Source organism: Alternaria rosae, assembly GCF_020736505.1.
Source record: "Alternaria rosae strain MPI-PUGE-AT-0040 chromosome Unknown BKA58scaffold_3, whole genome shotgun sequence".
In the NCBI taxonomy this organism is placed as follows: domain Eukaryota; kingdom Fungi; phylum Ascomycota; class Dothideomycetes; order Pleosporales; family Pleosporaceae; genus Alternaria; species Alternaria rosae.
In genome coordinates this window covers 2,835,317-2,858,339 of record NW_025763572.1, presented here as the reverse complement: position 1 = coordinate 2,858,339, position 23,023 = coordinate 2,835,317, and the positions used below count along the sequence as shown (strand labels likewise).

Here is a 23,023-nt window from a genome sequence, read left to right as displayed (position 1 = left end):
CGGACGCGGCGCGCGTCACAGAGAAGGGAACGCGCCAAGGCTCGGCTAAACCTGACCATGGTTGACTTTCTGTCGTCATCGCTCCTTCACCAGTATCAACTCCACGACGACATTCATCTTGAACCGCGTCGCAGCGCGCTATCACGTGTCGAAATCTATACTCAGTGCTGGCAATGATGAGCATCGATTTGCAATGACAGAGAGTACAAATCGGGATCCCGACGTCCCTCTTGCGCAGCCACCAAGCTATCAGACCTCAGGACCGTCGACCCCGGGAGCCACGGGGACCAACGTGCAAAACCACTCCCGTGTGGCGGCTGCAACACGCTCAGCAGATACACAGAAGTCCCAGTTAGACACCACCTCGGATAAATCCACGGCAGCATTCATTCGACGCACTCTCTGCTCCCACAATGTGCTACTGGGAAATGGCGAGAAAGGACGCAGTACGCCGCGCCCTATTGAAGACGTGCTGCCACCCTTGACGAGCTCAAACGAGATCGACCTTCAACTATACGGCATCATCTCCGTTATCATCAAGGAGTTCGTACAGACGTGGTACTCAAAGATCACGCCCGATCAAGTATTTGTCAATGAAGTGATTCAGATCATCGCTCATTGTACGCGGGGTCTGGAGCAGCGCCTCAGGAAAGTCGATCTAGAATCACTATTGCTAGACGAAATACCTGAGCTACTCCAAGCCCACCTGATCTGTAGGTAATTCCAATTTGGACTGTCGCATGAAGTGGTCTAATTGTTCCCTGTCAGCATTCCGGATAGCGAAAACTCAAGCCGCCTCGTCAATTTCACTAGTATCAGATCCTCGTCTGATATATCATACGCTCCACCCACACCCTGCACTATCTCCTGTGCCAACCGATGATGTTCCGGCGACAGTCCTTGAACAGCGGGAGAGCGAGTCGGCGTGGCGCCAACTGCTTATCCACGGCGTGCTAGCCCTGTTGTTACCGACAGAAGACTTGAAAAACGGGTGTCTACGCGCCCTGGTAGGCGAAATATTTGCAGAGATGATCCTTGGAAATGGCATTAGCGGAAAAGCCTGCGAAGGCTGGGTGCTATGGGAGGGCATCACGAGAATAGCTGAGGTTTTACAGACCGATGCTGCGAAGGAAATGGTTCCCCAATCGGACGATGCCGATGCAGAGCAGTCGTTAACCCGTCTTGAGCGTTATGGGCTGTTGTCTCCGCATGAAGGGTCAGAAATTAGTCCAAAAGGGCCACCGGACGCCGGCCAGCGTCGTCATAAGACATCGGCCTTATACATCTCGGGTGTACTCTGGGCGATCATCCAATACGCTTTTTTGGCGTTTACTGCGGTGCGCGCGGTGGTCTTGAGTCTTGCGACATTATCTTCCCTTCCGTTGAGATCTGCCACAACCGAGCAGTCATCTGCTGAAGCAGCCAATCAACCGCAAGCACTGGAAGCGGAAAAGATGACTTCCAGGCGCCCGTTGGAGACCAAACGGCCTGTAGTAAGCATGAGCCTGTGGAGCTGCGTAGCGCAACTTGCCGAGTTGGATGTCCGCATGCCCTGGCTGTTGGGCTTCATCTCCATGCTCCATCGTGGAGCACTGCTCGGCCCAGGTAGGGTGGGTGAAACCAATGGTGTATTGGACAGGTAAGTTACGATAATATCTCTTTCTTCACTCGCATCCCCTGGTTGGCTAGCTGGTCAATTTCTGTGGCACCGTTCGACGCAGGATGAGATAGCTCCGCATACGATTAAAGTCACTTGACTTCGCTTCAGCGAATGCGACGGCCCGCACGCTCACACACCAGAACAACCCTGTCGTGGCGCACCGCTTTATGCAAGCCTCGGCACCCGTTCCGGGCGGCAACTCGACACGTTTCGGACAAGGAGGCTTGGCACATTCTAGGCTGTCGCTATTGTCAACACCATGAGCGACCACACGATGCCTGCATCAAGGTCGGGCCAATCCTGGTGCTCCGCCTCTCATCAGCAACCACAGAATACTGCGGGTCGTGCGAAGGGCTTTTGTTCCCTGAGCCGTCATATCGCGATGCTAGCTCTTGTGGAAGGGCCGCTTACGCGCCGGTTGATCTGCTCACACCGTCCGGCCGTCGTCCCTCTCGGGACTGGCCGTACAGAGTTCGGGCACGACATTGGCCACAAACTCTGGCCCTACCATGAGTCCCGCCACCAGCTGATTACGCCTCATTCTTCGGTTTTCATCGCTACCGTCATCCTGTTGAGGATCCTGCCGAGCACGTACTCCTCGGACTCCAATATGGTCTTAGTTTGTTTGAGCAGCGCATTGAAACAGTCAGCGAATGATACTGTTCCCCAAAGATTGGGAATGGCTTGTTCAGTCCATCACTACGACATCCTGCTTTAAGTTGCATAGTGGCATGACCATCAATCTCGCTTGCTATGGGCGTGCGCCTCACTTTGTGGGCCGCGTCAACAATTCGACTCGATTCTCGTCCGATGCTCCGGGCCTGCTACCGCAGACATCATCATTTACGGTCACCAGCTGAATGCCCCGCGGACTCGTTCATCTGTCCAACTCCTACCGCACGCGTTCTGCCTATCCCGCACCAGTCAATCTAGCCATTTGCAAGTCTCTTCTGCTAACCAGTCGCAACTGCAGATTCCTCGCTCATACTTTCCACACGCAGATCTTGAACCCCGCTTTCCTTCCCGTGGCGCTTCGGACTCTTCGTGCAACACTCTTCCCTAACAATGCGCTCGGGCCCCCACGTCAGACTCCAACGCATGAAGAGATCAAGGAGATCAAGCGCTGCTGTGCCGCCAGTCTACTTGACTTAGTACCACCGAAAGTGGCAGCCGCTTTCTTTGCAAACTACGAGCGCGATACGCAGGTTCGACAGATCGCAAACACACTAGACTGTCTCGATGACGCTTATCTCAACAAACACCTCGTCTTTCATATCGTTGAATTGATTGTTCTGCGCCTGTTTCCGGAGTTGGGAGAACAAGGCGTAAAGGATCTGCTGGAGGAGCGCATTAGCTGATGCTATTCTCATGCTTCTGAAAGTTAGAAGCCCATACATCACGAACTTTCACCGCCAGATACTCGAACGCTGCTGGGCACGGCCCGTCGCGCAGTCACCTTCGCGGTTCATAGCCCGTTCAACGAGGGTGAACTCCCATCCTTGTATCGCATACATATTTCCACCAAACCAGCATAGGAAAACTCACTAAAGCGGCGAAACTGCAGCTTGGTGCACTTCCACGTATACCAACTCATAGTGCGCTCGTAGCAAAGTGTGGTGGGAAAGGTACACCGCTGACCGTGAAAAGAGGGGTATTGACCAATCAAAAAATTCCCTAAGAAAATTGTTGAGGCACATGGCATCCAGACTCCCGGCTGGCTGCATGCCGTGGCGAGCACCTGACTATTCGGGATATTGCCGGACGGAAACTACAAAGAATGAACCACGAGGTGCCCCGCCGTGCACGTCTTCCACCAAGCCATCGCTTAGTTCGAGCTGCTTTGCCATGATTGCTGCAGCACTCAATCTTGGGAGTGTTGGTATGCGGCAGGGAAGTCACCACTCGCATACACCTCCTGCGAATGAGGACCTTGGACAACATGCATGTCGCTCGGTGGGCGCGACGGTCCGTGTCATCTGGACATCTGCGCGGGGATAAAATGCATACAACCGGGAGCCTTAAAGGCAGATATTGGATAACAAGCGACGTGCGTTGTCAGAGCGCCATGGTACATGAATTCAACTAGTCGAATACGAGATGACTACGTGCCCAGCTCTGCTGCAACTATGATGCGAGTTCACGATGCAGTACTATCGCACGATTCCGAAGAAAGTCAAGGACTCTAGACGACGTTGCATCTTCCTTGGTTATCTAACGCAGCGTTCCGAGCTTCAACACACCTTCACGCATCAAGATGAACTTGTCTAAGCCCTGCACCTTCATACAATCAAGCCCCGCCTAGCGAGATAACAAAGGTTTGAGTTCAGAACGCCTTGGAGCATCTCCCTGCGGATCACATTTACCGCCGCGTTCCTCTTCGGCTACTCCGCGCGAACCCTTGCTGCAAGGTCAAATATAACTCAGCCTCACTTAGGCGATGTATCAACCGTGGGGTTTCAGTGAGTGAACATCGCAGAAGCGAGGGTGGGCTGAGAAGTCTAAAGCGTCGAGAGAAGTTACCCCGCATGCGCCTTCAGCCCGTAGCCGTCTATCTCTTATCGCTTCCGCAAGGGTTGCGGTTCCTGGCAACACGTTCCTGAACAGCCTGCCGCTAACGTGTTTCAAAATTCGGTTGGGCAGCAACTGCGCGGAACATAACCACGATCGAGTCAGCCTTCTCTCTGCCTCTGCGGCACAGCTGTCCTGCATCTCGAATAATGGAACCTTCCTGATCCTATCGAATAACGCGCGCTTTGTGGGCGCGTGCGTAGGATTCAGGTCGCCGATTATGCCGGCCGAAGTGTCAAGACGTCAGTGTTGGTGATGCTGGCCCTTGCCTAACTCGGCGCGGATGACCGTTGAAACTTTAATTCTTCGAACTTCAGGGCGTAACAAGGGAACCCCTACAGGGACCTGTTCCGCGAAGCCGCGGGATGCGCAACGCGAAAAGTCATGATCCTAGTAATACTCGTCGTTCAGCATTTGACAAGATGCGACATCGCCTGTTCCTGAACCGCACGGGGTCCGGGGCAAGCGCATCAGGATCCTAGCGACAGTGCCCATGATCCCAGCACCGGCGATCCAGCATCTACCATGGTTTGGAGTCAAGCGAGTGCTCATCAGGGGCTGTCATGGGCATCAATGTTGCGAACATCGACCCATGTTTCAACGGTTAAAGAGCCCGGAACGTTAGTGCAGGTACGGCAGCGGGTGGGATTGACTCGAACATGCAAAACATCACCCGCAGTGGGCAATCACTTTATCCTACCAAACTATCGTCATCCTGCGCAAGGCATGAAGACTCAATAATGAGGCGTACGGCAGACTCAACTCAGCCACTCTGGAACAGTCGGCGTGCGCGGCTGCGGTTTGAGTCGTTCACTAATCCCGAATTTTCGGGATAGGGAAAACAGAGACGTCCGCTTGCTGCGCAACGCATGACAATGATCTTTGAATGACGCCGATTGACAATCATCATCAAGGCGGGCTGTATATTCCGCTTCGACTCTCACCTCATCCTGAGTCGTGATCCATTCGCCAACAAAGGTATTTGCGACACCAGTTCATGCGAAAACCCGTTGTTGGGAATCGAAGAACACTTCTGGAGCAACGGATGTGTGCGTCTGACAGGGAGTGCAAGATTGACGGGACGGGTACGCCAATGATGGGCGCGCGCGACGTACTGTCGCTTGTACACAGCGATGCGAAGGTGTATTTGATGTCCTATCGTGCAAACCAGCGTTGCTCAGACTTGTCAGCTGCGAAGTCAGAAAACGATACACAGGCCTCAGCCCATCAAACGGCACGTGACACAAGCCTTAAGGGTCGAACAAATGGTACGAACAACGGCGCGCAATGCCATGAATAGTTTCAGAAGTAACCTTGGAAGTACGCGTGCTCAGGCAACGTTGTTGGGAACACCTCACACGAAGGGATTCTGGTGGCCACTTCTGTACCTCGACATTCCTGCTCTCTTGCTTAGCCGGTTCCGTACCGTGTTACACAGCATCGAATATCAATCACGTGGACGATCTAATGCAGGGTACCGCATGACCTAGCACCGCGAACATCGTAATGAACTTTTCGATGCTTATCGCCAGCACATTGTGCATTAGATGCTAGGGCAAAAATTAAAGGTCACCGGAACACTCTCAGCCTTTTCACCATTGGCGGACTAGCCCAACATTATCTTCGAATTGCGATGGAGACAAGGGCGAGAGTTAGCAATCTAACGCGATAATTGACTTTCGGGTGTAGGTTTCCTAGCCTCTTGCGCTACAACCTGCCACCACTGCTTGACGTAGGCCCGAATACAAAGGTACTACGAACCTTTCGGACTCTTTCCTTGGATTTGCCAATGGTCAGGGGGCTGAAGAGACGGTAACGCAGACCTTCACCGATCGATGGGTGGCGATGCGATTGCGTGTTCGCGATTTGATGCTCACGACGGTCTAGCCATTGCGCGCAACACCGCGAGCTAACGATATGAGCGAGAAAAGGGCCGAATCAAGTCGGACTGCGACACCAAGTACAGATCTGCCCCATTGCGCGTCCCCTCATCTACTGTTACTACCTTTGCTTATTTACTTTGACAGCTACGTAACACGCGTTTTTAGCTGTCACCCAAAGGCCCCCTTGCTCCTTTTCTTTTCTTTGATAGAGCTGCACAATGTACAAGGCTGCTTACTGCAGCTTCAACCTGCGAAGGAAGTACACCCGGCATTTGACAACATGTGAGCCAGTCAACGGGCTCGGCTGCGGACCGAACCGGTACTGTACCGAACAGTAATGTGTCGCAGAAAAAAGAAGAAGCAAGCAGAAAACGAACAGGTCCATCTTCCCCGGGATAAGAAAACAGTAGAAGCAGAGTGTCACTGCAAGGGTGCCCAAGATATGGTGGTGGGGAACACCTACGACATTACCTTTCTTTGCTTCTTCTTGCGGCTAGAGACATGAACTAAAGTGGCGCTGGACTGCTCACCATTTTGCTTTTGTCGGCGCGCAACGCAGGGTGAAGTTAAACGGGCTGCATAATACCCGTAATGCAAAAGTAACGGCTTTGTGAAATAAGCAAATTGATTTCCAAAACACTGCCCAACTTTTGCTTCACCCGCGGGAGCGTGGATTGTACTCTATGTGCTACTACTGCCTTCGTCATGATTGAGCAAGGGGATTCGAAAACGAAGGAAGCTGTAACTGAACCAGTACGGAACAGAGAGAGTCCCAAGCACGACTCGCTTCAGGGTTGGGGGAAACTCGAGCTTCGCGCTACAGAGACGACTTTTGGGGTCCAAGCTCCATCCAGCCCAGCAGGGCAGCAAAAAGCTGAGTCCAGTGCGCGCGCCCCCGCGGCATGCCGAGCCCTAGGGCGCCTTACGTCGATTGCGCTGCCGAAACCACTTTACTGTGGAAAACGCCAGTACCAACGCCAATCCCTCGCTTCTCCAAGCTCGCGTTCGTCTCATCCCTGATCCAGATCGGGACAGCCCTTTGACACGAACCAAATGCGCAAACTTTCCAGCTGAGTATGGTGCGCGCACGGGGAGACGGGATACCAACTGTCTCACGCTTGCGGGCATCTAGATCAGGCTCAACAGTTTGAGAACGTGTTTTCCTCGTATACGAGCCTCGTCATCGATCGTTATGCATTGCGATCGCTTCAGGCGATGTACTTGTATATATGTACTTTTGTGATGTATCAAGGATGTGCAAGCTGCAGCAGGTCAAAAGGTGTCCGAGCTTCATGCAAAGGCGGGGAAGGGGATCAATTGGTGCCGACTGAACCTGCAAGTCTCACATGCAATTTGCGTTTTGGCCGTGGCCAGGATGCGGAAAGCCAGAACGAACGAATGCTGTTTTTCCTTGCGATCGGTAAGTCTGTCGGCAAGGTATTTTCCGAAGCTCAGTGTTGTTTTTCTGCGGACTGTGCCAAAGTTTGTTGCGCATCGTTGCTATAACGGTGTTGCAATGCGATGCCGAAAGCCCCGTCACGGGGGCTTAAAGCGGCAAGTACCAGCCGTTCATAAGCCAGACTTTTGCCGATCAGTGAAGTGTCAGTGGTGCTCCACCAAAACTAGGCAGCGCTTGATCATGATCAGATTGAGATCGGACGAAACTGACTAGTGACATCAGACGCTCAATCGTATGGTATGTTGTATTGAGCATTAATCGCATTTCAAGCGTGATTGACCCTTTCGTTAGGCCGGTCTCGCGGCAAGGGTCGGTAACTATATTAGAAGCTACATATAGGTGCACAGCAGTGCGTACGAGGCCCATCGCGCCGTTTCAGACTCAGTGCAACGTATGAGGGCCGCCAGGCAAATGTAAATAGAACGTTTGAAAGCAGCAAATAGAAGCGTACAGAATATTGGCCCGCGTGGGCGGTTACAGTCTTCCTTTTAGGCAAGGGGATAAAGTAGAAAACAGTCAGGCTACTGTGCGCTGCTAGAGGGGGGTATAGTGGTTCGTGGAGCAAGGGAATAGGGAGATGGAAAGTGAAAGTCAATGAAGGAGTAGTGAGAAATAGAAGCCATGCTAATGATGCTGATGCGAGAATGCGGCAAGATGCGGCAATGAAAGAAAATACAAACGGTGACTGTAATGTGGAATGCTAGCCGTGTGTGTATGTCCCTGATCCCGGTGTTCTAGACCGCAATTGTTGCACAGTCTTGCTACTCCAAACCCGAGCGATTCAGGAAGCTTGTTCCACAAAGGAAAGTGGTCGTCAGCGTTACGTGCTGTGACAGGCGTCACAGGGCTAGGGTTGCGTTGAGTGAATGACATGTCCGATTCGCTAATGGATCGCGTCGACGCTTTCAAGCTTGGTCGTTGTGAAGTTGGGCTCTGACACACGTCGCATCTCGGAAGGAAGGCTCTCAGAGCTGCGCTTGATTCGTAGCTTCTCCATCAGCTTGCCAATGGTGACATACTCCTGGGGCTCCACAACGAAACCGGCGTTCTGTGACTGGAAGAAGGTCATGACGAGTTCAAGAGCGCGTGCAGCTTCCTCTTGGGACGGTGTGATAGGCGAGGAGTCGACTGATGAGCCTTTGTCGTCGATGGTACCTGGGAGAGGAGGGGGCTGCATCGAATTGGGCATCTGGGTAGGCGAAAGCGACATTCCTTCCTCAATGACTGGCAGTGTACCAGGCATCTCGGTCATGGGCGAATCAAGTGCACCGCTACTGACGTACTTGGGGGTGATATCATCAGATGAGCCGGGTGGTGACATATACTGCTCAACACCGACAAGCATGGGGAAGGTCTGGCTTCGTGGCCTTTGGAAGTTGCTGGTCCCTGGCTGTCCATTCGCAGGCTGACGGTTTCCCATGAATGGACTCGGACCGCATGCTGAATCAGGCGTAAAGAAAGGCGAAGAAAGCGACGTGGGACTTGTGGCTGTATCTGTGAAGACGCTCGACAAAGAAGTACTGCTTTGTGAATGGAAGGGTCGGCGATGGTTCGAAAAGTCGTATGTGTCGGGGCTTTCTGTCTTGAGGTTTTCCTGACTCTTCTTCGCTGTCATGGTCGTTGTTGCTGGAGATACCCCGCCAGGTGAGGTAGGCGAGATGGCCCCCGGGGTATGCACATTGGATGGCGGATTCGAAGTCCCCTCCGACTCTTCTGCTATCGAAGTCTTGCGTGACCTTGCGCTACTGAGATGATTCTTTTGTTTGAACTTTTCCAACCAGCTCGCACTGTTTACCTTGAGGTGGCTCTCAGAGTTGCCGACGGTCTGAGCGAAGAAGCGGGCCTTCTCTCGGATCTGGGCATCCGACAGCTGTTGTCCCTGTTTCTGATGGTTTCGTGCCCAATTCGACAAGGCACGTTCGATATCCGGAAATTTGCCTTTCGACCTTTTTATGGGTGATCGGCTACCATCGTCCTGGTACAAGTACTTCTCCTTCTGGCGCAACACTTTCGAAACGGTACTACAAAACTGTCAGCACGGGAAGAGACATGCAGGGTATGCAGTGGTACCTTCGCTCTACGCCGAACATTGCTATGATACCGTCAGTAAAAGATCCATGTGAGCCTGGTGCGTGGTGCTGGCATACCTCCAATTTCCGTTTGCTTGACAGTGGGATTTTCTTCATGGTATTGGCACATGCGTCTGCGGTCCGAGTCTGTGAGAGTCTTCCGTGGTGTCGACGAAGTGCGGGAATGTGTTGAGCTCGCTGAGACTGGCGTTGCTGATGCCGGCGTTATCGGTGGTGGGGCTGAGGGGAACAGTGAAGCTTGGTAAGTCGACTGGCTGGTCAGCATGCTCGGCCATTGTGGCATCTGCGGCATGATCAGAGGCTGCAGCTGTGGATGCGTAGTCCTTGGTGTCGGATGCGTTTGGTGGGGTGGGTGCATGCCGTTCCCGTAGATGGGTTCCATCGGGAGCGGTGCAAAGCCGTTGAAGCCATTGTAGTCTTGGACTGGAGACTGATGGTGTGGGTTGTATCCATTATCGCCATGCCATCCAGAATGGTGATCCTCGAAAGGTTCCTGGTGGTGGTGATGGTGGTGGTCGTGATCCATTTGCAACTGGCTCATGTCGAATGGCAGTACGTATTGGAGTGGTGTATCCGTGCGAGTGTGGGAACGAGTGTCCGTGTTGGGTGCGGAGCAGAAGTAGGGTGCCAGACGGGCATATGCACCTGCACCGTGGTGTTGCTATACCTAGGCGGCGTGGGTGACCTCAGAGCGGCCGAGCGCATACATGCATGAGACGAGATTTTGGTTCCTGAGGCGAAACAGCGACAAGTCAATGTACCGCAGTAGCGGGGGTAGCGCTGACAAAAGGCGCTGGGTATGACAGAGGTCAAAACATATAGGTATAAAGCAGCGCGGCAAAGCAATGGCCTTAGATGGAGAATTGAAACTGCAGGGAAAGCCTGGCGCGGCGGGCCTGCAGCGCGTACTTGAGGATAAGTCTGGGGACACTGGTAACAGGCCCTGGCTGTGCGATGCGGGCGCGGCCTACTGCAGCTGGCGGGAGAGAAGCCCTGTTTGTTTCGAGCCCAAGCTTGCCGGCAAGCCTGGCGTGTGCACAGTGATCCTGGTCGCCATTCGGCCAAGCGACGAGCGACGACGTTGGGCTTAGCGTGTGCGGGTCTCTCATCGGGGATGCGCCCCTAGGACAGCGCGGGCCAGAATTATGCGGCCGCCTAGCTAGCTCGCCAGTGCATGCCTCGACGCCTGACTCCTAGCAAGGGCAAATGGGATGTCAAGGCAGCCGGGTGGGATCATCCCATCAGGGCCCTCGCACCGCTGAGCACGTCGCAGCCGGCTAATCTGACGCTTCCCGAACAAGACATGGTCTGAGTGGAAGCGCCATATTGGCTTCGCCTCGTGCGCCCAGCGAGGTACATCCTGGCCGTTGCCGTACGCTCGTGGCGCGAAACAGTGGCAGCCGATTCAATGCTGCTCAGGTACGCGAGCGTGTGGCGATTCCCACGGCAGGGGCAAGACGTCAATCATCGGCTGTGCATAAAGGAGGGACAGAAAGTGTCGACGGCTGAAACGCTTTCGGAAAGCTGCAATAATCGCGCCCATGGAAAATCGAGGTTTCGCCGACCAGCCACTCAGGTTTTCGGGAGCGATAATGATTTAGCGCCCGACTGACAGCGTGCCCTCTGAGTCGCCAGCACAACTAACCCCTGCTGATTTCTCCGAGTCGACCGCTGCGCCCGTTAGCAGACCAATAAGGAAAACCGACGCCTCAAAAATTGGGCCAGACAATGCTGATCTGAATCCATCAAATTCCGAAGCAAATATGGAATAAAAACAAATGCGACATGCTGACACCGTCCCAATAACTCCAGCGGCGCCATTACCACGAGGGTCCGTGACGGCAGTGTCTTGAATGACGCCTCCTCGGTAAGGGAAGCAAAGGCCTGTTATTGATAGCTCGCGGACGGTATCGGACCGCCACCAGCCAGTCGAGCATGGGCGATTGGCAGGTACGATCCGCGCCGTAAGCTGCGTTGCCCAGTACTAGTGTCGTCCTGATGTCGTCCGCGGTGCTACTGGAACGAGTCCTCGGCCAATCCAGGCCGCGAGATCGGCTCCAAGCCTCGCTCTCTTCGTCATCTTAATGCTGCGACCTAGTATTGGTATCGCAGTGAGACATGTTCAGCCATCCAGAAGGCCCTTCTGTTCTACTCACTATTTCGCAAGACCGGATCCATAACGCCCGTCGTATCTCGAAATCACAAGACCTTGTCTAGCGCTTGACAATGGTGACTGGCCGGTTCGTCAGCTCACGATATCCATTTAGAGGAATAATACTGGGATACGTACCGATATCCTCGTCGGCAAGCTCATGAGAAAGTCCCACACGTTGGGGCTGATGCTTGCATGATTTCCCGTAAACAATAGCGTGCTTGAAGTTGTCCACGATGGTCTTGTGAATGGAATTACACTACACTGCCGTTAGCGCGTCGCGTTTAAGATGAGGGGGAGACTTACGAAGTCTTCAATGGTACACGCTGTTGATCGCAATACCACTGGCGCCGAGTAATCCGGCATCCTGCCCTTGGGCTTGGTGTAAACCCGAACGAGATTCAGTTTCTCCCACATCTGCTCAAGGAGCTCATCGATGTTCCATCCTTGCTCGGAACTGATGGGACAAGCGTTCGGAATTCGGTAGAGCAGGTCGAGCTCTTCGATACTGATGGCATCAATCTTGTTTAAGGCGTAGATGACGGGGATATAGCTTCGTCCCTTGGCCTCGATAACATCGATCAAATCATCGACCGTGGCGTCGCATCGAATAGCTACGTCGGCGTTTGCCATTCGGTACTCGTTCAGCACAGCCTTGATTTCGCCATGGTCGATATGTGTAAGGGGAACCGTCGCGGTGATGTTGATGCCTCCCTTGTCCTTCTTCTTGAGTACAATGTTTGGCGGACTCTTGTTGATTCGAATACCGAAACCCTCCAGTTCGTTCTCGATAACGCGCTTGTCGGTGAGGGGTTTGTTGACGTCCAGAACGATGAAAATCAGATGGCAAGTCTTCGCGACGGCGATGACTTGTCGTCCACGACCTTTACCGTCCTTCGCACCTTGGATAATACCGGGAAGATCGAGAATCTGGATCTTGGCTCCGTTGTACATGACTTGACCAGGTACTGTAGTAAGCTGTACACTGTTAGTACTGATCGTGGCATCTGTTGTAGTCTACCCACCGTTGTGAACTCATATGCAGCGGCTTCAGAGTGCTGTCCGGTCAATTTACTCATGAGCGTACTCTTGCCCACGGAGGGGAATCCAATGAAACCAACACTGGCAACACCAGTCCTAGCAACATCGAATCCTACACCTCCACCCCCGCCGCCAGACGAAGGCTCGAGTAGCTCTCTCTTGAGCTTGGCGAGCTTTGCCTTCAGTTGCCCTATTCATGTATAAGCATACCAGTATACAGTATCCGTTGGTGGGGTCCTACCAAGATGAAAAGACGTCGCCTTGTTCTTCTGGGTCTTGGCCATCTACGTCTCGTGTAAGTCATCGTGTTACGGTCGCGTATTGGGGTGTGTCTCACTTCGGCCTCGATGTCTTTGATCTGCACTCCATGTTAGCATGTGCAATAGCGGTATGCTGCGACACTCAATACTTGCCTTGTCCACTGTAGTCGCCATCTTGAGTTATCGTGTATCCTGACTTGATCTGAGCAGGCGTGGAGAGGCGATGTTGTTGTTCAGAAATTTGATGCGACGCACGCCGCCAATGACGAAGCGGGGCACGGCTTCCCGGCAGTAATTTTCACCGCCACTCGATGCGGCTAGCGCCAAACGCAGCACCCTTCCATCTTGGCTTCCATGCATGCTTCCTCGCGGCCTTCATAAAGTCCAAAAGCCCGATAGAAGCCGCCTTCGGGCTCTTCACATCGGTGACTACACCCACCACCTTTGGCTGCAGCATACAAGGTGCATCACATGTCGCCGAACTGCTGACCGCCATGGATCCACATATCACAAGCTCAGAACGCGCGAATTGTTACATAATGAAGCAAGCCCAGTCCTGCACAAGCAGCATTGAAAGCAGGCAAACCAACGCTCTTACCCTCGACAAAGGCTGTGTGTATTTAAAGCCCGCGCTCCGAAGTCTCTTCGTCGGTACTCCGTCTGTAATACCATCATAATCAGCAACACACTCGCCACATTTTATATTCCGCAGACATCAATATCGTTATCATGATCGGCCGCAACACTGAGGAAGATAACTTCCACTCACTCGTGCAAGAGATCAACAAGGTGCTCGGTCCCAGCAACGGCATAGACTCGGATGACGTAGACGAGAACGAGCTGCAAGAGTTGATGAAGGCCTACGTCTCGGAAGAGTCGGAGTGGAAAAAGTATTTCTTTCCATCAGAGACATTACCGTACACACGGAATGTTGTCGACAAAGGCAACGGTAAGAGCAATTTGGTAAATACACCCCGATTCCCGGGTCAATGAAAGTGGTGCTGACTGAACAGCTCATATTGGTATGGGGACCTGAAAAGAAGAGCCCGATTCACGAGTAAGTTCTCACATGTTGCGACTGTTAACCCTAACATACGTTGCTTTGTCGCTGTCTTGTCGCCGCGTCTCCGAAACCATACCAGTACTCCATGGCTACAGTCTCCTGCACGATGAAGCGACCCCGTTCGCCGATCAGGTTTGATCGATGTGTCAGCAGGAGACACGCCGGTAAGACGACCTTTCGATAAAATCCACCACCTTCAAATACCCACCGTGGACATAGCTGGCACTCTCGAATGCGCAACTCGGCGTTGTCATACCCAAGACTAACATCATCCTAGCCACGCAAATGCCCACTGCATCATGAAAGTCCTCAAAGGCAGCCTAACAGAAACCCGTTTCGCAACCCCCACCGAAGACGACGCACAAAACCAGCGCCCCATGACCAAGACCCAAGAGACTACTTTCTCTGAAAACGAAGTCACGTACATGGCTGACACGCTTGGTGTGCATCGGATTTCCAATCCGCATCCCACAGAGTACGCAGTCTCGCTACATTGTAAGCATCAACTCTTCCATTTTACTTTGCACTTCACTGCGCCTTAGTCACTATCTTCCCTACTTCATAAGATCAAACCATCGATCGACTAACCAAACACAGTGTACACACCACCCAACGCAGCGACATACGGGTGCAACGTCTTTAAGGAAGACACATCTGGCGTCGTTCATAACACGACGTGCCATTTCTACTCCGAGTACGGCGTCAGGACGGGGAGGAAATAGGCTTCACCTCGTTCGCAGATTCGTTCCATCATCGATAGTATTGTTTGGCTATGGAACATGATTTGGAGACGGGTAACTGACCGCGTTCAACGACAAGGCGGTGGATTTGAAGTGGTCGCTGGGTAGGAGAGTAGTCTGTGGAAGATGGATGACACTGGCTTTTTATATGCGTACCTTAATAGTTCTCTTTTACGTCAAACAAAGATCATTCAACATGCAAGCCGGAGAGTCAATGGAATCTTATCGATCACAGCTTCACCCAGTCTTGTGTACACATCAACTAAACGTATGGACCGTCACATGCACAATCATCAGAACACGTTCAACAAAACAGCCATATATTCCAACTCCATCTATCCAACCCGAATTTTCTCCTTCACACCTTCCACATCACCACATCTCAGGCCCCTCCTACGGCCCCGCAAACCCAATCTCCTCCCTCTTATCATCCACAACCCGCCCATACTCCAAAAGCAACCTAAAGAACCAGACCTCAAAGTCTACATTCCTCAACACCCTATCATGCCACTCAGAGCTCCTCTTCGCAATTGTCCTTGCCTTCTTCTCCCCTTCACTCGCGCCATTCCCCCCCTTCTTCGTCCCATCAGCAGTAACTCTCTCAACAACCCCATCGCCATCGTCGTCGAAGACCTGTGTGCCGCTGAACCAGCGCACAAGATCAAGATGTTCGTCGCCGCGGAGGGAGAGGGGAATGTAGTGAACCCATGGTCGGAGCCACTCTGCATGCCATTCGCGGAATAGGGCCATTTTGTAGGTCAGACTGCGGCTTTTGAGAAAGCTGTAGAAGCGGCCCGAGAAGGCGTTGCCGTCCATGTCGAGGAGGTGCTTGTAGTACCATGCGTCTTGGCCGTCGACGCGTTCGGTTACGTCGAAGAACTCGTTTTGGGCGTCGCAGTCGCCAGGGTCGCATTGGCCGATGTGCGAGAAGTGGACGTCGATGAGTTCTTTTAGGGCTTTGCGCTCGATCGAGGTTACGGCGTAGGATGAGGTAGGGTTATTCGAGGTCGCTGGGTTGGAGACGGGCTCTAGGACTTTGGCGGTGTCGGGGGCATTCAGGCGTTGGACGACGTGTTGACGGTGTTGACGTCTCCAGCCGCCGTTGCGACTGAAACCTCCTGTTGTGGAGCCGCGCCAGTAGAGACTGTTCGTCTTGTTCTCCCAGGATGTGTCGCGCGTCTCGTCGTAGCCTACCTTGCCCATCCAGTACCATGGACTAGGGTATAGAATGTCCTGGAAGCTGGAGATTTTCGACTGTGAGAAGACGGGTGTCAGCTCGTGGATGATACTGAAGGCGTTGGGGCGCTCGAAAAATCCGAACGTTGACGAGAATGAGGGGGAGTTGCAGATATCGGAGAAGGCGGTTGTGTTGTAGATGAAGCCAAGGTCACTGACGGCATACGCTGTGAAGTTGTCGGCAGCGTAGTCTTCGAAGGTTTGGGCCTGAGTGCCAGAAGAACACGATAGCCGCGAATGCGTCCATGTCTGTTGGTGCGCAAAGCGATTGAACTTGGTCGTGCTAACTTCAGCAAATCGTGTACCATCACTCAAGTCTTCTGGTCGAGCTGAGAAGGTATTACGAGGTGCAGTGTTCTTCGCAGTGCGCGGTAGGATTTCGTCCCTCGCCTTTGCCACCATCGATGACAAGAGATTGTTGGGTACGACGACTCGAGGTTCATCGTGCAAGTTGAAACCTAGATCCATATCAGGTAGATACTGAACAAACTGTTTCATCATGCCAATGGTAGCCTGTTGTTGCCATTCATCGCCACCTTGAAAGTTCTCTACTGCGCCATGGCGTACTGCAATTGCAAGCATTGAGCTATCCTCATGACCTAATGCGTTCGCGATGCGCGATCGAATCGTCGATGGCTTGAGTGCCCAAAACGGTAGCAGCATCTCATTGATCGTGTCGTATTCATCTATCATCACAACGCCGTTGCGCGTCGCAAACTCGTACCATTTGTCGAAGTGTGGAGGTGGTGATATCCCGTTTCTGCGTCGGTATTCCCGAACAGCATCAGCAAGAGACTTGGATTGTCGGTTGAGGGTGCCTTGGAAGTCTGCCTCTGCAGCGTCAATCAATTGTGCAGCCGGATGACCCTTGGTCATATCGACTGACACTGGAGCAAGTGGCACCCTAGGCAGAGAAAGTGGTATGTCGGTAAGAGTACCATCCGCGATGTGTTGATAAGTTCGTGGTCCAGTGAAACGTCCAAAAAGTAGAGACCCCACCGCAAGAGCCATAACGATGAAGATAAAGCGACGCAGTCGCATAGAGCGCCGCGCATCCATGATTATGGGAGATCTGGATGACTCGAAAAAGTGTACAAGTGCCGCCCCGTCGTAAATGAGGGTAAACAAAACGGTGGATAAGGTTGGGGTGAAGTGTAGTTTCGCAGCAAGATGTGAGAATATGGCCAACAGAGAGGTATTTACAGCGCCATATTGAGAGATCTATTAGCAGTTAGCTTGGCGCTGTGACAGTGCGTTGAAAATGAAAGGTACGTCTCTAGTTCTGGAACCCGAAGCGTGGGTGAAAGACACAGCGACGGGTACGACAAGGTAGTAGGCCGGACCCATTTTGGTAATAAGATACGAGTACTCAGGTCGTGCAACAGTAAATTGGAAGAAAGTACGTACCAGAATGAAAAGAAGAACATCTACAATGGTGTGAACGGGTAGCATCCACAAGAAGCGCTGGAGGATGCGGAAATTGTGTACGTCCCTCCACTCCCGGTCGTACTCTCTGTATACAGGCTCCCAAGATATCGTGCTTGCAGTCAAGGACGACTCGGTGAGGATCGACGCAATTCCGCATACAACTGCTACGGCCACAGCGACATCTCTAAGCGCAGCCAGTCGTTGCGGCCTCGAGGCACCACTCACTGAGGCGCGCCGCAACGCACTCCCGTTTGCAGACTCAAGCCCTCGCCTACCGCCCTCGCCCTCTTCTGTCGCGGCTTGTATGGTGGACTCAAACAGGACGAGGCCGGTGGCAGCGAAGATGGCACTGCTGATACCGAGCGCGACCGTTGTAGGAACTGCATATGTGCCAAGAACAGCACTCGCAGAGACAACCAGAACCGCCAGTATCCCGTATGACTCTGTGTGAGGTCGTCGTTCCGAGGAAATCTTGGTCTCGGCTGCAGGGCCATCGAGAACGGTGTAGGTGGGTAGGGCGAGGTGTTTTGCGACCAATTGGTTCTCGGAGAACAGAACGGTAAAGAAGGGAATAAGGGCCTGAAGTACTGTTAGGAGGCTGTATGCCATTACTCTGTCCCGTCTCAAAGTACCTTGGTCGCCCAGATGCCCTGCTTATCGCATGCTGCGCGGTCGCATATCACAGACAGACCCAGCAGCGCGCCAGCCAGCCAGCTCGTCTTCCTCTTGACGCTGTCGCTATTTGAATATATCCCCACCCAAAACACAGTCGGCACCCATACTATCAGCCATGAGATCGTCGTTATGAGCAGCGAATGCTGAACCGGTGTGTGCACGTTTGCGACAGCCGCGAGGATGGTGTAAAGCAGCGGGGCGAGCAGGTGGTGGTATTTGACGACATTATCGGCAAGTATGGAGACGGCCGGGTGCATTGGGGCAGGAGGTGGGTCAGCGCTCGTCGGAGGGCATCGAGTTGTCTGGCATGTGTTGGGTCGCGGTGTTGCGAGCGCCGGAGAGCCGCAACCGTGCGGATCTGCAGGGTCGTGAGTGACGCCATGCCCGACAGGCCACATCTATTTACATGCTCGCAACAACCAAGCCATCTTCTTGGGATCTTATGAACTTGCAAATATCTCACTGAGACCTAATATCGAATATGTATCCCATAAAGATGCATTCCAATTGTCTAAGATGAAATTGAACGACACCCACTACTTATCGCCGGAAACTCATCATGCATGCGCATCCTGCAGGAACACGTCTACCATATCTTTGGATGACATGCTGCAATGATTCCCTTAGCTTGGAATTCTTTCTGTTTCCAGAAGGTTACACAGCGATGCGTGGTACAGCGCAAGCTTAGACGAGTCCAAAAGCCAGGTGGAGCTTTGATGGGCAACTCCAGCTACCTCACTTCGTATCGAGCCTCAAGCGATCCATTGATCTTTCGATATACCAAGTCAGGTATAGCTCTCTAGCCTTCAGTCATCTGCCGCCTGTCCACTTTACCATCTGCTTCATTCGACTTTCGGCATGCCTAGTCTCTCATGCCGCGGCTTGACTTATACCGATGCTTCAAATCCGGAAGGCACGATGCTCAGTGACCCATCAATCATGAAAACACTACAGGTGACCAGGCTCTTCAGCGCACAATCACTCAAGTATGGGTATCTTCATCGCCTCGGCCTAGCAAGATATGTCTACGATCAAACTTATATTCTTCCCCTGGTCTTCGTTCTGCGTCGCTGCCCTTTTCGCAAAGGGCTTAGGGCAAAGCTCGCGCACAGCAAAGACGAAGGCGCGCGTTTACGGAAGGCACCATGGCTGTCCTCGCGCAAACTTCACTCTCACCTTCTTCCGTCGATACTCTCGCAACCCAAACCACCGTAGCTGACGCATCGGCACACGTCAACGACAAGAGCAGCGATGAGGCCTCCACCAGACAGACAGTGTCACATCCTTCGCCTGCCGTAAGAGCTTCTCAAGCCTATTCTGACTGATGTGCGTGTGTTCAACCCAAATGCACTACTATGCTAACGCGTCACCTGCTGTTGAACCAGAACGATCAGCTCAGCATAGCGAAGACATGCGTGCATCTCTGGGAGCTAGCATACCCGATGGTGTATGATCGGATCATTTTCAACATAAGTTCGGCCATAGAAGACAAGGTCTGGAGTAATCTCGCTTCTGGAATTGGTCTTCGATATGTTCGGCATCTCGAGATTCACACTTCGATACAGTCAAACGCGTATGGATGGGTACCAGACCACATTGCAGACATGATTGTCGGAACCCTACTTGCAGGTCTGCGCAGGAACCAGCTGCTATCCTTTAGGTAAGAAGGCTGCACGTCGTACTAGATGCTGCTAACATTACAGCAGCCTGAAAACCTCTGCATGTGTATCGTTCACAATGTCTACAAAAAACGTCATCATACTATTGGAGACACAGCGGAAGCTTACACGAGTAAGCTTGCCCATCACGGGATTTAGCGATAGGAACGACGCCGTCGACTACCTTCAGGTGCCTCGACAGCTTCGCAACCTTCTTGGCATTATGTTCGAACTATCTACTAATATGAATACCAATTATGTATACAGTACCATGGCCCAGGCGTCACCCAATCTCAACAGCATCCATCTGCGTTTCACAATTCAAGAAAAGTACCCTTCTGACCACCGACCTACAGTACCGGAACGGTGACCATCTTCTCGGAGCGTCTTGTTCTCCTTGGCTACGAAACTCACAATCCACAACTATGATTTGCACGACATTGCAGTGTATGTGGGTAGATCCGCATTCCCTGCGCTTCGTGCCCTAGCCGTGGTCGACTGCAAGAACGATTTCTATTTCTTCCTTGGTGTCCGGCCGACGCGGTTTCCGAGGTGCAAGCATTCATGTACACAACTGTCAAGCACCCAATAGGAGATCGTCTTGCTCGCTTCATTCAAGGACTGAACCGTTTGCGTGAGCTTGTCATATTGGTGATGGAATCAGGCTTCCTCGATGGCACAAGTCTTCTTTCACACGCACAAACTCTTGAGCTTCTCTGTATGCCTCGAAGGAGATCTGGCTCGGTGTTCAAGACATTCGACGATCAATCTATGTGTCTCAGTACGGTGACGAGTCTGCGTCACCTGGGCATTTACATAGGGAGCTTGACTCGTCGCACGTCGAATGGAGGAACCACCTATAGCAAAGCAGAGCTTGCTAAAATTTCCGTAAGTCCAGAACTACATCTTCACCTCCGCCGTCTTGGCTAGTTCTACACTATAGGCAAATCTCACCGCTTGCGACAAAATGCAGACCCTGATTCTGCGAAGTTACATCCAACTTTCAGCTTAGCATCCGATCAAAGCAGACGAGCAGAAAGATCTACTAGCAGATAAGGCTCTGTCTGAAGAATTGGTCAGCGATGCCATTCTCTCTGTGTCGGAGGATGGCGGCTCTACGCTCGATAGCCATACACTTCTATACCTGGCTGTTGCCTTCCACAGCGGAGTATCTTCCCGGACTCTATCAGACCGGAATTCCAATGTTATCAAGAAAGGCCCAGGACAACCGAAAACAATCCTCACCCTCCAACCCAAGCAAGTCTCCCCGCCAGCAGACCTGGTTAAAGGGGAGATCATTGCGCGGTATGCTAAAGACAATTACTACTTCCTCGAGGCGTATGTCGATACTATAAGTGCAGAGAGTCGCATTAGCATTCAGAGCAGAAAATCAAATGGTCCTGTGTACCTATGATGGAATAGTTTCATGTCGGTGTAGGTCCAGGCGGGATCAGGAAGAGAGGTTCTGAAGGATATCTGAAGTAGTTCGTATGGACCATAATGACTCATGTACCGTTCCGTAAACAATTCATCTTCGATGCTTCATGATACCCCTCCATCCTCCATGGTCCCAAAACCATAGGTCATCTGTCGTCATACCTTCCTAAACCAACCCGCGGACCTCGCATCTCAGTCGCCAAACATCACGATACAAACCAAACCCACCCCTCCACCCACACCACCCACCGCGCCAAACCCACAACAAACCACGCGTCCTCGCATCCTGCCTCATCACGATACACGATACCCCACTTTCAGCCCTATCCCCCCACCAACCAACAAAGTCCTCACGCGCCCATCAACGATCGAAGATCATCATCTCCACAAGCACGCAACTTGAAACGCACTCACATTACCCATACAGGAAGTTGGCGATGCTGTTGACCCGCCTCACTCAGCACATTGAATGCTGAGGCGTCTCGCTTACAACGTAGGATTTGCGATCGTCGTCGATCCGCGCCTGATTAGATGTGTGTTGCGGGACGGGGGACGGAAGGGGAGGTTGGCATATTGGGGGTGTACGTCAGCTAATTTTCATGTAATACTACATAAGTGAGGTCCGAGGAACGATATCAACATGCTGTCATCTTGGTTTTTATTTTCTTGGTTTTCGCCAAGGTGTCACGATCACGATCACTTTTTGGCGTGATGTTGTTGTTATGCGTGGGGTAGCATGGCATGGCATAGCGGGGTATTGCACCCGTCCACTCAACCCAACCATTCGACTATTGACAGCCAGCATTCAGAGATCACTATGATATCCCGTCTACGTAACAGAAAACCACCATCGCGAACTCTAACGCCGTTCCTCGTCTTACCTTTCAGCCCGGAAGTAACCATCCTATCCTGCCATCCAGTCGGACCTCTCACAATAGCGAAGCTAGCCGTATCGTCTGGGTAACTAAAATGCTAAGGCTCACCCGACGCCCCGGATCTTGGAGTACCAAACTAAGCTATCAGCTGAGGAAGGTAAAGCACGATTCTTCCCAACCTCAACGGCCTTGGCCGCTTCTCATCAGCTCTCAGCTCCGTCTCAGCGCTTTATCTCGGCGACCCAACATTGGGTTGGGTTGTAAAAGGACCGGTTACCCCCGCCCGCCTCTCTTTCCCGTCTGTGTTGTTAATGTCGCGTCTCTCGTCAGCTTTGGGCTTTCATAAACGAACGGGTCCTGCTCAAAAGCATCTCAATTTCCTCACTCAAAGCAATAACTTTACACAGTGGGACTCTTCCTTTCGACTGAGATGTTTTATTTGGCATTTCAATCTTGATTCCTCTCATCCTCAAGGTTCGTTTCAAAAAAAGGTTTCCTTCACAGCCGAATATACAAGAAGATGGCTGGACCATACACACATTGGAAAGACCCCCCTCCTCTCCTCTTCTCACACCAAGGCCACGCTATCCAGCGTAGCCATGATGGCTCTCCTGTCGTCGTCATCGAAAGTATTTGTAAAGTTATATGGGTTTATGTCAAAATAGGCTGAAGTTTCTTGGTGAAGAGATGAAGATTGAACAAGTAAAAAAAAACAAGGGAAAGAAAAAAACTCCGGGATATTTGTTGCAGGTGCTAGGCTCTCGACGCAAAGGTGACAAAAGACGACAGGTTCGGATG

General features: G+C 52.3%; 6 protein-coding genes across 6 annotated transcripts; 3 read left to right on the top strand and 3 right to left on the bottom strand.

The window, feature by feature from the left end:
- Positions 1–93: 93 nt before the first annotated feature.
- Positions 94–2,082, top strand: BKA58DRAFT_136259 (PXA domain-containing protein). Its single transcript, XM_046164489.1, has 2 exons — positions 94–713; positions 769–2,082. The coding sequence occupies exons 1-2, from the start codon at positions 194–196 to the stop codon at positions 1,641–1,643; spliced, it is 1,395 nt and encodes a 464-aa protein (XP_046028119.1). The 5' UTR covers positions 94–193; the 3' UTR covers positions 1,644–2,082.
- Positions 2,083–8,194: 6,112 nt separating this feature from the next.
- BKA58DRAFT_136146 (uncharacterized protein) lies at positions 8,195–10,356 on the bottom strand. The gene is made up of 3 exons (XM_046164488.1): positions 9,718–10,356; positions 9,641–9,662; positions 8,195–9,591 (listed from the first exon to the last, which is right to left on the bottom strand). The coding sequence occupies exons 1-3, from the start codon at positions 10,199–10,201 to the stop codon at positions 8,454–8,456; spliced, it is 1,644 nt and encodes a 547-aa protein (XP_046028118.1). The 5' UTR covers positions 10,202–10,356; the 3' UTR covers positions 8,195–8,453.
- Positions 10,357–11,873: 1,517 nt separating this feature from the next.
- BKA58DRAFT_410226 (P-loop containing nucleoside triphosphate hydrolase protein) lies at positions 11,874–13,287 on the bottom strand (the record flags this gene model as incomplete). Its single annotated transcript, XM_046172205.1, has 7 exons — positions 11,874–11,893; positions 11,951–12,071; positions 12,119–12,790; positions 12,838–13,043; positions 13,095–13,137; positions 13,191–13,211; positions 13,267–13,287. 7 exons carry the CDS (start codon positions 13,285–13,287, stop codon positions 11,874–11,876), a joined length of 1,104 nt encoding a protein of 367 aa, XP_046028117.1.
- Positions 13,288–13,490: 203 nt separating this feature from the next.
- Positions 13,491–14,898, top strand: BKA58DRAFT_455249 (cysteine dioxygenase; the record flags this gene model as incomplete). Its single annotated transcript, XM_046174536.1, has 4 exons — positions 13,491–14,076; positions 14,127–14,170; positions 14,454–14,671; positions 14,774–14,898. The coding sequence occupies exons 1-4, from the start codon at positions 13,843–13,845 to the stop codon at positions 14,896–14,898; spliced, it is 621 nt and encodes a 206-aa protein (XP_046028116.1). The 5' UTR covers positions 13,491–13,842.
- Positions 14,899–15,164: 266 nt separating this feature from the next.
- Positions 15,165–18,580, bottom strand: BKA58DRAFT_136101 (uncharacterized protein). Its single transcript, XM_046164487.1, has 3 exons — positions 18,213–18,580; positions 17,560–18,159; positions 15,165–17,373 (listed from the first exon to the last, which is right to left on the bottom strand). Exons 1-3 carry the CDS (start codon positions 18,510–18,512, stop codon positions 15,310–15,312), a joined length of 2,964 nt encoding a protein of 987 aa, XP_046028115.1. The 5' UTR covers positions 18,513–18,580; the 3' UTR covers positions 15,165–15,309.
- Positions 18,581–19,400: 820 nt separating this feature from the next.
- On the top strand, positions 19,401–21,327 carry BKA58DRAFT_467824 (uncharacterized protein; the record flags this gene model as incomplete). The annotated part of the gene is made up of 4 exons (XM_046175077.1): positions 19,401–19,550; positions 19,641–19,915; positions 19,962–20,046; positions 20,926–21,327. The coding sequence occupies 4 exons, from the start codon at positions 19,401–19,403 to the stop codon at positions 21,325–21,327; spliced, it is 912 nt and encodes a 303-aa protein (XP_046028114.1).
- Between the last annotated feature and the right edge of the window lie 1,696 nt (positions 21,328–23,023).